Here is a 16,515-nt window from a genome sequence, read left to right on the forward strand (position 1 = left end):
GTTACTACAGCGTGCCCCCATTCAATACAGAGTTACTACAGCGTGCCCCAAATCAATGCAGAGTTACTACAGCGTGCCCCCATTCAATACAGAGTTACTACAGCGTGCCCCCATTCGATGCAGAGTTACTACAGCGTGCCCCCATTCAATGCAGAGTTACTACAGCGTGCCCCCATTCAATGCAGAGTTACTACAGCGTGCCCCCATTCAATGCAGAGTTACTACAGCGTGCCCCCATTCAATGCAGAGTTACTACAGCGTGCCCCCATTCGATGCAGAGTTACTACAGCGTGCCCCCATTCAATGCAGAGTTACTACAGCGTGCCCCCATTCGATGCAGAGTTACTACAGCGTGCCCCCATTCGATGCAGAGTTACTACAGCGTGCCCCCATTCAATGCAGAGTTACTACAGCGTGCCCCCATTCAATGCAGAGTTACTACAGCGTGCCCCCCATCAATGCAGTGACCAGCGTGCCCCCCATCAATGCAATGACCAGCGTGCCGTGTCCCCTTCAATGTAGTGACCAGCATGTCCCCCATCAATGTAGTGACCAGCATGTCCCCCATCAATGTAGTGACCAGCGTGTCCCCCATCAATGTAGTGACCAGCATGTCCGGCTCTGTTCTGCTACAACCACTGTGAGTCCTCCCGAGTCCCGACTTCTCCCTGCCTAGTGCCTATGCCTTACTATCGTATCTTCGGCGATGTGACTATCGCCCATGCCCGCAGCACGATAGCCGATATTACATCGACTATCGTTCAGCCCTAGGCTATATTCACATCTAGGCATTTTTGGGCGATTTTCTGCTCTAAGCCTCAGCTCTAAAAACACCCAACAAGACAAATCCCATTAATTTTAATTGCCCCTGTTCACATCTGAGCATTCTGTCACCTTAAGCAAAACACCCGTTGCTCAAAAAAGCTTCTTTTTTGGCAGATTACAGATGTATCGCCAGAAAAAAAAAACACCAGAAAAACACCCGAAAAATGCCTGCAAAAATAGCAACGCCTAGATGTGAACAGAGCCTGAGTAAATAAACCTCTGTGTAGCAAGTCACAAAAGTGAGAGGCTGCAGCAGGGGGCTGATCTGTGTCACACATTTGTAAAACACAGCCAAGAACTGAACAGGCACCAGGGTTTTCTGTGTTTCATGCCACAATTATACATTACGTGCATGGACTTAAAAATAAATTTGATGTTAGGTACACATTTGACTTGCCGGAGATGAACTTCCTTGGCAGCTGGAAAGCAATCTGCTGATCTCTGAATGAGTGCAGAACTGATCCTGGCTTAGCTTAAAGGGGTTGTAAAGTCGGAAGGTTTTTTTTATCTTAAAGTGGTGTTCTGCCCCCCCCCCCTCCAAAAATGAAAAGTCAGCAGCTACACATACCATAGCTGCTGACTTTTACTATTAGGACACTTACCTGTCCTGGAGTCCAGCGATTTCGGCATGTTTCCATCGGCTGTCAGGTGCTGCCGCCATTGTCGGTAAGGGAACCTGGCAGTGAAGCCTTGCGGCTCCGCACGCTGTGCTCAGTAACTGGCCTGGAAACAGAGGGAGGAGGAGGGGGCCAGACCTCTGACGTACCTCGCCGCGGCGAGGTCTGACGGAAGTGGGGACAGGGTACCTGCCAAAAACAGGTACCCGCTCCCCCCCCCCCCCCCGAAAGGTGCCAAATGTGGCACCAGAGGGGGGGAGGAGACAGATAAGCGGAAGTTCCGCTTTTGAGTGGAACTCCAATTTAATGCATTCTATGTATTAAAATAAAAAGCCTTCTGTGTGCAGCAGCCCCCCTAATACTTACCTGAGATCCCTCTCTGTCCAGCGATGTCCAGGAGTGTCTCAGCTGTCTGAGACTCTCCCTCCTGATTGGCTGAGACACAGCAGCAGCACCATTGGTTGACGCTGCTGTCAATCAAAGTCAGCTAGCCAATCAGGAGAGAGGGGCGGGTTTGTGCCAGGGCTCCGTGTCTGAATGGACACAGGGCGCTCTGACTCGGCTCGGGTGCCCCCATAGCAAGCTGTTTGCTGTGGGGGCACTGAACAGGAGGGAGGAGCCAGGAGCAGCAAAGAGGGGAGGATTCAGGCTAATCTGCGCAAATCCAACTGCACAGAGGAGGTAAGTATAACAGGTTTGTTATTCTTATAGGAAAAAAAACAAGATTTGACAATCACTTTAACCGGTTCCTGACCGGCCGCCTCCTATTTACTGCGGCAATGTGGCTCTGCTGCGCAAATCGACGTAGGTCTACATCGGTCGAGAGCAGGCAGCTAGGGGGCGAGTGCGCTCCCGCCCCCACTCGCCAGTGGGGAAGCTGATGCACGGGGTAGGCGGCTCCGATTGCCGTCTGACATCCGCGATCGTTCCCTCCTGAGAGAGAAGAATGGTCAGCTGTTGTAAACACAGCCGACCGTTCTTCTCCCTGGAATTATCAAAGAGCTCCTGTGATCCTTCTATATAGGAACACAGGTCTCTATGATAATTTCACAAGCCACGCCCCCCACAGTTAGAATCACTCCCCTAGGTACACATTTAACCCCTTGATCACCCACAGTGTTAACCCCTTCCCTGCCAGTGTCATTATTACAGTAACAGTGCATATTTTTAGCACTGATTACTGTAGTAATGTAACTGGTCCCCCCCAAAAGGGTCAAAAATGTCAGTACGGGGTCCGATCTGTCTGCCGCAATGTCGCAGTCTTGCAAAAAATTGCAGATCGCTGCCATTACTAATAAAAAAAATAAAAAAAACAATAAAAATGACATAATTTTTTCCCGTAATTTGTAGAAGCGATAACTTTTGCGCATACCAATCAAAATACGCTTATTGCAATCTTTTTTTTACGAAAAATATGTAGCAGAATACAAATTGACCTAAAATGTTAAAAAATTTAGATTTTTACATATTTTTTGGGGATGTCATATATCAGAATGTGAAAAATATTGCTTTTTTTCAGAATTGTCGCTCTTTTTTTGTTTATAGCGCAAAAAATTAAAATCGCAGAGGTGATCAAATACCACCAAAAGAAAGCTCTGTTTGTGGGAAAAAAAACCCCATCAATTTTATTTAGGTACAGCATCGCATTTCCGTTATAGTGCCGAATCGCAAAATATGGCCTGGTCATTAAGGGGGCAAATCCTTCCAGTCCAAAAGTGGTTAAAGGAGAATTATACAACAAAATGATTGGTTAAACCCACAAGTGCTTTTTTACCCCTACTATTCCTTTTATTGGCTTTTGAAATTTCCAAATGCAGCAATTTAGAAATTGGATTAAAGGTTTAGTGCTGGGGAACACTTTTTGAAAGATAAAAAGTGCGTTTTATATACAACTATATAGATCAGATCAAAATGAGGGACAAATGTGAAAGAAAGAGGGACAGAGGGACTTTGTTCCAAATCAGGGACAATTCCTCGAAATCAGGGACATTTGGGAGCCATGCATTTCCTTTTGTCACCAGCCGGTAGATGCTCACATCCTCTGGCCTTCATCCAATGTTGATTCATTGTCGGAGAACTTGTCTTTCAAACATTTTCCCTCCAGGTTCAATTAAAGTTGGCAGAGCAGTCATGCCTGGCAGGGACATATCTTGGTGTTGTCTCTTCCTAGTCCCAGTTTTGCTATACCTGGATCAGGACAAGGTTCTCTGGCACTCAAGGTGAAGATTCCAAAGTGCCCTTTCCGGGGCAGGACAAAGTCCTCTGGCACCCGTGGTGAAGATGTCAAAGTGCTCCCCCCCCCCCCTATGAGCTCTTTAACCACTTCTGGACCGGAAGGATTTTCCCCCTTAATGACCAGGCCATTTTTTGGGATTCCGCACTGCATTCGTTTACCGAGAATTGCGCAGTTGTGTGACTCTGTACCGAAATAAAATTGATGTCCTTTTTTTTCCCACAAATAGAGATTTCTTTTGGTGGTATTTGATCATCTCTGCGATTTTTATTTTTTGCGCTATAAACAGAAAAAAAACAACAATTCTGAAAAAAAAACAAAAAAAAAACAATATTTTTCACACTCTGCTATATAACATTCCCCAAAAATAAATGTTAAATATCAAAATTTTTCATCCTTTTTGGCCAATCTGTTTTCTGTTACGTATTTTTGGTCAAAAAAATGACAAAAGGCGTATTTTGATTGGTTTTCACAAAAGTTATCACGTCTACAAACTAGGGGAAAGATTTATGTCATTTTTTTAAATTTATTTTTTACTAGTAATGGTGGCGATCTGTGATTTTTAGCGGGACTGTGACATTGTGGCGGACAAATCGGACCTCTAACCGACATTTTTGACACTTTTGGGGGGACCAGTGACATTACTACAGTAATCAGTGCTAAAAATATGTAATGGTACTGTACTAATGACACTGGCAGGGAAAGGGTTAACCTAGTTGGTGATCAAGCGGTTAAATGTAAGCCTAGGGGCGTGTTTACTAACTGTGGGGGCGGGGCTTTTGAAATGATCACAGAGACATGTGATCCTACATAGAAGGATCACAGGAGCTCTGTGATCATTTCAGAGAGAAGAACGGTCAGCTGTGTTTACAACAGCTGACTGTTCTTCTTTCTCAGCGGGGAACGATCGCGGGTGCCAGGCAGCAATCGCGGCCGCCGCCTCCGTGCATCGGCATCCCCGCTGCTGAATGGGGGCGGAAGCGCGCCCCCCAGCACCACTCCCGCAACCGACGTACCACTACATTGGTTCGCGCAGGAGGGGCTGCCTGCCGCAGTATATATGCGGCGGGCAGTCCTTAACCACTTTACCACCGGAGGATTTTGCTGCCTTACGTCTGGGCCACTTTCTGCGATTTGGCACTGTGCAACTTTAACTGACAATTGCGCGGTCATGCAATGCCGTACCCAAACGAAATTGACGTCCTTTTTTTCCCACAAACAGAGCTTTCTTTTGGTGGTATTTGATCACCTGTGCGATTTTTACTTTTTGCGCTATAAACAAAAAAAAGAGCGACAATTTTGAAAAAATAACAATATTTTTCACATTTTTTTATATGAAATTCCCCCCCCAAAAAAATGTAAAAATCAAAATTTTTTTAAATTTTTGGCCAATTTGTTTTTTGCTACCTATGTTTGGTAAAAAAAATCATAATAAGCGTATTTTGATTGGTTTGCGCAAAAGTTATTGCGTTTACTAGCTAAGGGAAAGACTTCTGTCGTTTTTGGTGTTTTTCTTTTTAACGAATAATGGCGGCAATCTGCGATTTTTTTTGCGGGACTGCGACATTGCGGCGGACAGATCGGACCCTTGACTGACATTTTTGACACTTTTGGAGGTACAAGTGACATTACTACTGTAATCAGTGCTATAAATATGCACTGTTACTGTAAAAATGACACTGGCAGGGAAGGGGTTAACTTTATTGGAGAGGGAGGGGTTAATGTATGCCTGGTGCTTACTAACGTGTGTGGGGGGAGGTGACTGAGTGACACAGGGACAGATCGGATGTCCAGCTATGCTGAACCCTGCAATCTGACCCTGCCTGTCACTTAGGAGATCCGCCCGCTTTGTTTACACAAGCGGGCGGATCTCCAGACTCGATTCCCCGACGATCGGGGAAGAGCAGCGGCGATCGCCGCTGCTCCTCCCCTGGCCCGACTCCCGCTGTGACTGAATACAGCGGGAGCGAGCATCCGGCGGCGCACGCGCGCCGATGAGGAGGGGGAGTGTCTGGCGACGTAGGTCTACGTCGCCTGACGATAACGAACCACTTTGCCGCAGTAGAGCTCTAGTGAGCAGCGGCAAAGTGGTTAAGTGGTTAAATAACACAAGTTGAAAATATTTAAATACAAACCATAAAAAATATTAAAAAAACCCAAATAAAAAATTAAATAATAAAAAAAATATAAGGGAAGGGAGGGGAGAAGTTTAATAAGTATTTAGGGGTTAAAGGATAAGTTCACCTTTGGGAACATGTTACATGCTCTACCTGATTTTAGGGTGGAACATGTAACATGTTCCCAGCGCTGCAGATGCCTCCCGCTGCCCCCCTCCCCCTCCCTTCCTGTGACAGACGTACGGGGATAAGTTCCCTTTATTAGCTGCCATTTTTTGAAAGCAGTGCGGCTGCTCCGCCCACACAGTCGCATTATTCATACAGAGAGCTCTGTATCTGAATGAAATACAAGTCCCGAAAACCCAAATGGCTGTCAGCTTGTAGTTCTCAATGAACTATCACTGCACTGTGATAGTTCATTGGGTGTTCCGGTCAGGGAGTGTCGGCTTACCCATACGGGACATACAGGTAAGCCCATACTCTGACAGATCTGCAGGAGACCAGCATGGCATCAGCAATCTGCTAATCGCTGGTACAATGCTTTCCAGGCTCCTGCAACAAAACATAATAAATGCACATTTTGTTTACCTCCAAAAAATGTGCATTTATTATTTTTTTTTTTAAAGTTACCATATCCTTTAAAGCTGAAAACAGAATTAACCCAAAAGCAGACATTCATTATATTACAGTTTACCAATTCTTAGATGTAATTGCTGCATTAGTTCCTTTTTTAGGCTTTCTTTCTTCTATTTTCATCTGGTGATCCAGCTAGCAAGTCTGTTGTTTTTCAAAAGCTCAAGCTCTCCAGCAGAATGTATCAGTTTACATGGATGATACAAACCATTTACTACTGACAGAGTACTTACAACGATGAGCTTTTATTTATTTTTGTAAAACCTTTATCCCAAAAGGAAAATAAAAAACAGCTTACTGTAACTGATCATAAAGTGTGAGCTGGAATTTGGATTCAATTTGTTACTGTATTTAAATCTGCTAGTACAAAGGGAAAGAGTGTACAAATGTTTCACATGCATATCACCTCTGTGGTCCACCCTGCCCACAGAGAAGAGGTAAATGTATTTTATTGGCTTTAACCATATCTTAACCTCCCTGGCGGTATTCCTGAGTGTGGCTTGGGGATTAACTTTCAGTACCAAAAGCGGTAACCCCCGAGCCACACTCGAGATTACCCCAGAATCACACTCACCTTCCCTGCGCTCCTCCGCCGTCCTCCCCGTCGTCCTCACACTCTCTCCCCGCTGTGTGCTCAGCCGATGCCGGCACCTGTCTTCCGGTTCCCTTCCCTGGGAGCGTTGCGACGCAGGGGGGGTGGAATCGGCGGCAAATTCAAAATTGTAAATACACCAAATGAGATGATACAAAGCTGTGATCCTAACGGATTACACTGTATCATCCCATTTCACCGCAGGATTTCACCAGGTGACTTTTCCAGTGCCCTGCCTGTGCTTTTCCAGTTCTTTGTGCCTGGAAAATAGAGAACAACCATGGCGTCCAAAAAGCAAAACCGCTTTTAGATGAACTGGAAAACAGTGACAGCAAAACGGAGTTACTTGAAGAACTGAGCAATAGCGATTTGTGGGAAAATTTGTCATTAGGTACGGAAAGTGACGACAGCGACGATTCTGATGTCTCTTTCTGGCACATCGCTCCGTTGGAAATTCTGAAGAATCATTTGATATACTTCCCAAATTCCACAAGCTATGTGCCAGAAAGGGTCCTTTCACGCGGCGAACCATCCGACGAGGTCCGTTCTGCTCAGCGGGGGATCGATCCACCGATCCCCACTGAGCAGGCGGATGACAGCTCCGTCTCCGCTCTGTGTGCGGAGACGGAGCTGTCAGATTTCCCGCTGTCCTCTATGGGGAGATCACCTATCCATTCTCATCCGATCCCATCCGATCCGATCCTCCAGACGGATGGAAAATAGGGTTTCCATCTGTCCGGATTTCACGGACAGGATTGGAATCGGATAGCAGCGGGTGCCCGCTGACATCCGCTGACCCATAGGGATGCATGGAGCATCCGATCGGATCCGCCTGAAAAACTGACAGGCGGATCGGATCACCCGTGTGAAAGGGCCCTTAAGGTCTTCCATGCTGGTCATATATGGACATGTCATGCTGAATTTTATCAACCTTTAAACTTTCAGGAAATAAAAATCATGAGAATGCCATTCATCATTGGTATGTTGATGGGTAGGTTATGACAACTTATTTCATTCTGTCTAAATTTGTGTTTTTGGTGTGTTTGTGATTTATCAGCAGAAGTGAAGAAGCCAGGATGTGCGGGATTTGGGCTCTATTTGGCAGTGATGAGTGCCTGTCTGTACAGTGTCTTAGTGCCATGAAAATTGCGCACAGGGGACCAGACGCATTTCGTTTTGAAAATGTCAACGGTTTCACCAACTGCTGTTTTGGCTTCCACCGACTGGCTATCGTGGATCAGCTGTACGGCATGCAGCCTCTCCGTGTCAAGAAGTATCCTTACCTTTGGCTCTGTTACAATGGGGAAATATACAACTACAAACAGGTATTGCTTTTGTGTGGATAGTAACAAGCTAAGGCTAAAATGACCTTCCTGACCAGGGCCTATTTTGCGATTCGGCACTGTGTGAATTTAACAGACAATTGCGCGGTCGTGCGACTCTGTACCTAAACTGATTTGATGTCCTTTTTCTCCCACAAACAGAGCTTTCTTTTGGTGGTATTTGATCACCTGTGCGATTTTTTTGATCATGCGCTATAAACAAAAAAAGAGCGTCAATTTTGCAAAAATAACAATATTTTTCACATTTTTTTATATGAAATTCCCCAAAAAAATGTAAAAATCTAAATTTTTTAACATTTTAGGCCAATTTGTTTTATGCTACCTATGTTTGGTAAAAAAAATCGCAAAAAGCGTATTTTGATTGGTTTGCGCAAAAGTTATCACGTTTACTAACAAAGGGAAAGATTTGTGTCATTTTTGGTGTTTTTTTTTAACGCGTAATGGCAGCGATCTGCGATTTTTTTTGCGGTACTGCGACATTGCGGCGGACAGATCGGACCCTTGACTGACATTTTTGACACTTTTGGGGTTACCATTGTCATTACTGCAGTAATCAGTGCTATCAGTGGCGGCTGGTGCTCAAAATTTTTGGGGGGGCGCAAAAAGAAAAATGTAATAGGTATTGCTTCGCGGCAAAAAACGCGGTAAAAAAATTGCGTGACTTTGAGGTCATGGTACAGGCATGGCACAGGTGATGGTATAGGCATGGCACAGGTGATGGTACAGGCATGGCACAGGTGATGGTATAGGCATGGCACAGGCATGGCACAGGTGATGGTATAGGCATGGCACAGGTGATGGTACAGGCATGGCACAGGTGATGGTACAGGCATGGCACAGGTGATGGCACAGGTGATGGTATAGGCATGGCACAGGTGATGGTATAGGCATGGCACAGGCATGGCACAGGTGATGGTATAGGCATGACGCAGGTGATGGTATAGGCATGGCACAGGTGATGGTATAGGCATGGCACAGGTGACGGTATAGGCATGTCACAGGTGATGGTACAGGCATGGCACAGGTGATGGTACAGGCATGGCACAGGTGATGGCACAGGTGATGGTATAGGCATGGCACAGGTGATGGTATAGGCATGGCACAGGCATGGCACAGGTGATGGTATAGGCATGGCACAGGTGATGGTATAGGCATGGCACAGGTGATGGTATAGGCATGGCACAGGTGACGGTATAGGCATGTCACAGGTGATGGTACAGGCATGGCACAGGTGATGGTATAGGCATGGCACAGGCATGGCACAGGTGATGGTATAGGCATGGCACAAGTGATGGTATAGGCATGGCACAGGTGATGATATAGGCATGGCACAGGTGACGGTATAGGCATGGCACAGGTGATGGTACAGGCATGGCAAAGGTGATGGTATAGGCATGGCACAGGTGATGATACAGGCATGGCAAAGGTGATGGTACAGGCATGGCACAGGTGATGGTATAGGCATGGCACAGATGATGGTATAGGCATGGCACAGGTGATGGTATAGGCATGGCACAGGCATGGCACAGGTGATGGTATAGGCATGGCACAGGTGATGGTACAGGCATGGCACAGGTGATGGTATAGGCATGGCACAGGAGATGGTACAGGCATGGCACAGGCATGGCACAGGTGATGGTATAGGCATGGCAAAGGTGATGGTATAGGCATGGCACAGGTGATGGTACAGGCATGGCACAGGTGATGGTACAGGCATGGCACAGGTGATGGTATAGGCATGGCACAGGTGATGGTACAGGCATGGCACAGGTGATGGTACAGGCATGGCACAGGCATGGCACAGGTGATGGTACAGGCATGGCACAGGTGATGGTATAGGCATGGCACAGGTGATGGTACAGGCATGGCACAGGTGATGGTACAGGCATGGCACAGGTGATGGCACAGGTGATGGTACAGGCATGGCACAGGTGATGGTACAGGCATGGTACAAGCATGGCACAGGTGATGGTACAGGCATGGCACAGGTGATGGTACAGGCATGGTACAGGTGATGGTACAGGCATGGCACAGGTGATGGCACAGGTGATGGTATAGGCATGGCACAGGTGATGGTATAGGCATGGCACAGGTGATGGTATAGGCATGGTACAGGGGATGGCATAGACATGGCACAGGTGATGGTATAGGCATGGCACAGGTGATGGCACAGGCATGGCACAGGTCGGCTTCAATCACTTACCTTCTGACGGCGGCGGGATGGCGGGATTCCGGGAACCGTCCACCGCGCTGCTCATCTCGTCCTCTTCAGTCTTCTGTCTTCCGATCGGTCCGGGCGGGAAGCGGGGACGGTGCATGACTGACGCACGCACCGGCACCGCCCCCATTGCGACGTCAGCGATCGGATGTCCTGGATGATGATTGGTCCAGGCTGGAGACTGGACCAATTACAGCCAGGATATCACAAAGGTGGGGGTGGCCAAGCGCTCTTTCCTGCGCCCAGGTTACGCCCCAAAGAAGGCAGCCAATTGGCGCCTCTTCCGGGTCGTAAACCCCCCCTTTCTCTTACGTCCTCCGACAGTCGCCGCCTCTTCATATTCGTCACATATGGGGTATTAGACTTTGCTCCGAAGGAGTAGCTAGGCAACAGAATATGTTAACAATAAAGCTTTAACATATCCCACCCTCAAGGGGTGGTCCCCTCAGTCAATACCCTCCTACTTCCTGCAACCATATCTCAGTTTTAATGTCTAGCTTGTCAGGAGTGGCTGGCTCTCTCTGTGCTGGGACTTTTTGTCCCAGACTCTTTCTTCTTTTTGATATTTTGTTTGAGTTTTCTCTCTACCTTTACTTAGCTGTTATTTTGTCAGCGTTAGTTCTTCGGACGAAGAGGATCATGCGGACTGGGTCTCGGGCTGATCCCCCTGGTCGCAGGTCGTGGGTCAGTGGCTTCCCAGTCTGCCATCGAGCGTTCAGCCAGGTAACGCTCCTGGCACGGTGAACGACCCATCCCTGTTCGGCGCACGGATGATTGGTGAGGTGGCTACCTCACCGGACGCTGTGCGGTTTCTGAACCGCCATTGTGTGCGTCTTGAATTGCGACTCTCCCTGCCTCATGTGCAGCGGCTTGTTCGCCTGTGCGGGTTCCCCACGCCATGTGAGGTAAGTGTATCTATGTGGGGACCTGTCTGTCTGGGGGGGGGTCTCAGTCTGGGACTGTGTAACCTGCCTTTAATCACACTGCTTGTCTCCCTATATCTCGGCTGCATGCTGTGGGCTGCAAGGGGGGGGGGGGAGCTGTATGACACTGAGTATGTCAGGCTGGGCAGTGTGAGGAGCTGTGTGCTGTGGGGCATGTTTTTAATGGCATGTTGGGGCATATACAGCGATCGCTGCGGCGATCTAACATGTATCCATATTATGGGATAATATTGTGTGTGATTTTATGCACTGTGGAGCGGCGATTTCGGCGCCAAACGGCGCCATTTTACCGGCGCCCGCTCCGGCCGCATGGTTTACATGCACGGCGGCCATTTTCTTGTAGCCTCCATAGGCTTACATAGAGCGCCCTGGCAGCATCACTTCCTCTCTCCTGGAAGCACCGATCGAGGCAGCAGCAGCAGCGGAGTCTCCTCAGGTTTTATCCTTCTATTCCTGTGTTCCATTGCCTGTATTCAGTCTGTATATTCCCTGTGGGGGTCTCATTGTGCCTGAGTGTGGTGCGGTGGGCTGCGCTTGCCGCGCTTGCTGTAAGGGGGCAGTTAACCCTTGGTTGTCTGGCATACAGGGGCAATGGATTCTCAGGAGGGCAAGTTTCCCACAGTATTGGTGGAAAGCCAGGGGACCGCTGTTTCCCCCCCAGGGGGGGATTTGGCCACTATTGTGGCTGGCCTTGCTGCACAGGTGCAAATGCTGGTGGCTGCTCAATCTACTAAACGGCCCAGAGTTGCTCTGTCCTCTGATTCTGAGGGTGAAGGTGATGGGGCTGTTCTGGCGGGGACCCCCCTATCGGGGTCCCGCTCCTCTCTTGATCTAGTGGGGTCTGAGGTAGAGGCTGAAGTTGAGGGGGTTGATAATTCTCCCCCTGGCTCGCCTGAAGAGCTTGCAATCATGGATGAGTTGATTGCTTCCATTAAGCAGACGCTACGTTTGCAGGACGAGGTGTGTCCCCCAGCTGCCTTGGCGGCTTATGGGACGCAGAGAAAACGCAGGACGCCGCAGGTTTTTCCCTGCAATGCTGATTTTCAGCGCGCTGTTAAGGACCAATGGCGCGATTTGCGCAAGCCTTTTGCGGTACCAAGTAAATTTAAGCTGCGTTATCCTTTCTCGCCTGCCTCTGATGAACGGTGGTGTGTGCCTTCGCCAGTGGATCATGCTATTGCGGTTTTGAACAAAGCCACTGCGATCCCTGCAGAGGGATCCCCTGTTTTCCGTGATGCCACGGATAGGAGACTGGAGTCTCTTGCCCGTCATACTTATTCTGTTACGGGTTCTATGCTTAAGGCTCTGTTTGCTTCTCTCATGGCGGCCCAGGCGATCGCAAGTTGGACGCAGATGCTTAGGCGCGTCCTAGTGGCCGATTCGGCCTCGGCGGCGACCCTGGATATGGTGGATCAGATCCACCAGGGTGTCATGTATCTGTGTGATGCGGACCTGGACCTGATTCCGTTGGCCGCGCGTGTGCACAGCGTGGCGGTGTTGTCTCGCCGCCTGGTTTGGTTGAAATGTTGGTCGGTGGACCAATCTTCACGTAAGACCTTAGCCAATCTGCCTTATGATGGGTCTCGCCTTTTTGGGGAGTCCCTGGATGTGTTGATTAAGGGGATTACCGGGGGTAAGAGCACTCTCTTGCCCCATTTCCCCAAGGCTAAGGGGGCTTCTGGGAAGAAGCATGCTCATTTTCGGCCCCCTCAGGGGTCCTTTCGTGCCTTTCGGCCGCACTACAAGGGCAAACCGTTCAAGGGCCAGGGCTCTCAGAAGAAACCCTGGTCTGGGAAACAGAAGTCCGGCCAATCCGGACCTGCGGCCCATAACAGTTCGGCCTGAAGGGGCGCCCTCACCCAGTTTTGGGGTGGGGGGACGCTTGCTCGGTTTTCTTCAGCCCTGGTTGGCCCGTGTGCGGGACAGATGGGTTCTGGAAATCGTTCGATCTGGTTACAAGATCGAGTTTCTCTCTCCGCCAGAGAGCAGATTTTTTCCCTCAAATCTACAACTGTCTCCAGAGCGCCTGCGGGATCTGCACCTGGCGGTGCGGGACCTGAGGGCTCAGGGAGTGGTGGTTCCGGTGCCTCATCGGGACAGATTTCGGGGGTTTTATTCCAATCTGTTCACCGTGCCCAGAAAGGAGGGCAAGGTTCGCCCAATTCTGGACTTGAAAGCTCTGAACCGCTCTGTGCGGGTTCGCAAGTTCCGCATGGAATCCCTGCGCTCGGTGGTGGCTGCCCTGGTTCCGGGGGAATTCATGGCCTCCATCGATTTGAAGGATGCGTATCTTCACATCCCCATATTCGAGGGTCATCAGAGATACCTTCGATTTGCCATTGCGGAGGATCACTACCAGTTCGTGGCGTTGCCCTTTGGGCTCGCCTCGGCTCCGCGGGTCTTCACCACGGTGCTTGCACCGGTTCTGGCATTATTGAGAGCCCAGGGCATTTCTGTCCTGGGGTATCTGGACGACATTCTGATTCGGTCTGCGACCAGTCAGGGTCTGGAGAAGGACCTGTCTGTCACGATGCAAACTCTGCAGGAGTTCGGTTGGACGATAAATGTTCCAAAGTCGACACTGAGTCCGTCGGTTCGTCTTCCCTATCTGGGAATGATACTGGACTCGGTGCAGGCGAAGGTCTTCCTGCCGGAAGACAAACTCAGGACTCTTCAGGAGGAAGTCAGGTCCCTCAGGGACGTTCCGAACTCGTCTCTGCGGACGTGTATGAGATGTCTGGGATTGATGGTCTCGGCTTTCGAGGCGATTCCTTTCGCGCAGTTTCACACGCGGGGTCTCCAGGCGGAGATCTTGTCCAAGTGGGACGGGCGACCTCAATCTCTGGATCTTCAGATCTCGTTGAGTCATCGCACCAGGGAAAACCTTCTGTGGTGGCTCCAGTCCCCGTTGGTGTCCGGGGGCAAGTCGTTTCGTCCGATCTCGTGGACGATAATCACCACGGATGCCAGCCTGTCGGGCTGGGGTGGTGTTCTGGGCGTTCTGTCCGCCCAGGGGACCTGGTCGGAGGGGGAGTCTTCCCTCCCGATCAACATTCTGGAATTGCGTGCGATAAGGCTCTGTCTTCATCGCTGGACGGACCGGCTGCAGGGCTGCCCGGTTCGGGTGCAGACGGACAATGCCACGGCGGTGGCCTACATCAACCACCAAGGGGGCACCAGGAGTGCCCGAGCGGCTCGAGAAGTGGCCGACATTCTGTCTTGGGCCGAGACTCATGTCCCGGCGATAACGGCGGTTCACATTCCGGGAGTGGAGAACTGGCAGGCGGACTATCTGAGTCGCCAGACCCTGGATCAGGGGGAATGGTCTCTCCACCCGGCTGTCTTCCAGATGTTGTGCGCGAAGTGGGGTCTTCCAGATGTGGACCTGTTCGCGTCTCGCCTCAACTACAAGGTGAAGAGGTTCGTGGCAAGGACGCGCGACCCTCGGGCAGACGCGTCGGACGCGTTAGTGGCCCCGTGGCATCAGTACAGGCTGATGTACGCGTTTCCACCGATTCAGTTGCTGTTCCGGTTCCTTCGCAGGTTACACTCGGAACGCAGCACGGTGATTCTTGTGGCACCGGACTGGCCTCGCCGGTCCTGGTACGCAGACCTCGTGAATCTGGCGGTCGACGCCCCCTGGCGTCTGCCTCTTCGGGACGATCTACTGTCTCAAGGACCGATTTACCATCCTGCTTTACAGTCGCTGGCTTTGACGGCCTGGCTGTTGAGACCGAGGTCCTGAAGGAGAAGGGTCTCTCTCCAGAGGTTGTTCATACCTTGATCAACGCGAGGAAGTCTTCCTCGGGAAAGGTTTATTACCGTACTTGGAAGGCCTATTTTGCCTGGTGTGAGTCCAGGGGGTTTTCACCCCGCACGTACTCGGTTTCCCGTGTGCTGTCTTTCCTTCAGACGGGTGTCGATCAGCGTTTGGCGCTGGCTACGATAAAGGGTCAGGTGTCTGTGCTGGCCGTTCTGTTTCAACGTCCCGTGGCTTCCAACTCCTTGGTTGGCACTTTTATTCAGGGTGTGCGGCATCTGGTTCCTCCTAGGAGGGATCCTTTGCCCCCTTGGGACTTGAATCTAGTCCTGTCTGTGTTACAACGTGCTCCTTTTGAACAGATCAGGGAGATCTCGTTGTCTATGTTGTCCAAAAAGGTCGCCTTTTTGGTGGCGATCGCTTCGGCTCGCAGAGTGTCGGAACTGGCGGCTTTGTCCTGCAAGTCTCCGTACCTGGTTGTTCATTTGGATAAGGTGGTCTTGCGACCTAATCCTTCTTTTCTGCCGAAACGAGTTTCGGAATTCCATCTTAACGAGGATATTGTTTTGCCTTCGTTGTGCACGAAGCCTAAACATCCAAAGGAGGTGAGATTGCATTCTCTGGATGTTGTTCGGGCGATTAGGGTTTACCTTAAATCGACTGAGTCTTTTCGAAAGACGGACTCCTTGTTTGTTCTTCCAGAGGGTCCTCGGAAGGGCATGGCGGCTTCCGCCTCTACCATTGCCAAATGGATCAGGCAGACCATTGAACAGGCCTATGCCTTGCAGGGGAAGGTTCCCCCTGTGCCTGTGAAGGCGCACTCTACTAGATCTCTGAGTACGTCTTGGGCCTGTCGTCATGGGGCTTCTGTAGCCCAGGTGTGTAAGGCGGCGACTTGGTCGACCGTACACACTTTCACAAAATTCTACAAAGTAGATGTTCAGGCATCGGCGGATGCTTCCTTTGGCCGCAAGGTTCTTAGTGCGGCTGTTCCCTAGGGTCCCTTGTTGGGGACTCCTGGCTGTTGGGATAAGTTTTGTATCCCCTGGTTTTTTGTCTTTTCCTGGGTTGTTGCTCCTGTTGAGCACTTATTTTTGCTGTTGCCCAGCTGGTTTCCTTCCTTTGGTAAGGTTCCTTTCTTTGATGTGGAGACTGCGTTGCCTTTCGGCGCGGATGCGTTTCCCACCCCTCATGTTTGCACTGCTTTGGGACGTCCCCATATGTGACGAATAT

At 49.9% G+C, this 16,515-nt stretch overlaps 1 protein-coding gene across 2 annotated transcripts in view; it reads left to right on the forward strand.

Moving 5' to 3' along the window:
• The window catches only part of ASNS (asparagine synthetase (glutamine-hydrolyzing)), a 107,856-nt gene that overhangs the window by 15,082 nt on the left and 76,259 nt on the right, over positions 1 to 16,515 (forward strand). Inside the window, exon 2 of one of the 2 annotated variants that reach the window (XM_082258035.1) lies at positions 8,075 to 8,342. In XM_082258035.1, coding sequence (XP_082114161.1) covers positions 8,094 to 8,342 — 249 coding nt within the window. In that variant the 5' untranslated portion in view covers positions 8,075 to 8,093. The remainder of the gene's footprint in view (positions 1 to 8,074; positions 8,343 to 16,515) is intronic. The other variant, XM_082258036.1, reaches the window with a different exon arrangement.

This window comes from Pelophylax lessonae (genome assembly GCF_965119305.1).
Source record: "Pelophylax lessonae genome assembly, chromosome: 5".
Lineage (NCBI taxonomy): Eukaryota > Metazoa > Chordata > Amphibia > Anura > Ranidae > Pelophylax > Pelophylax lessonae.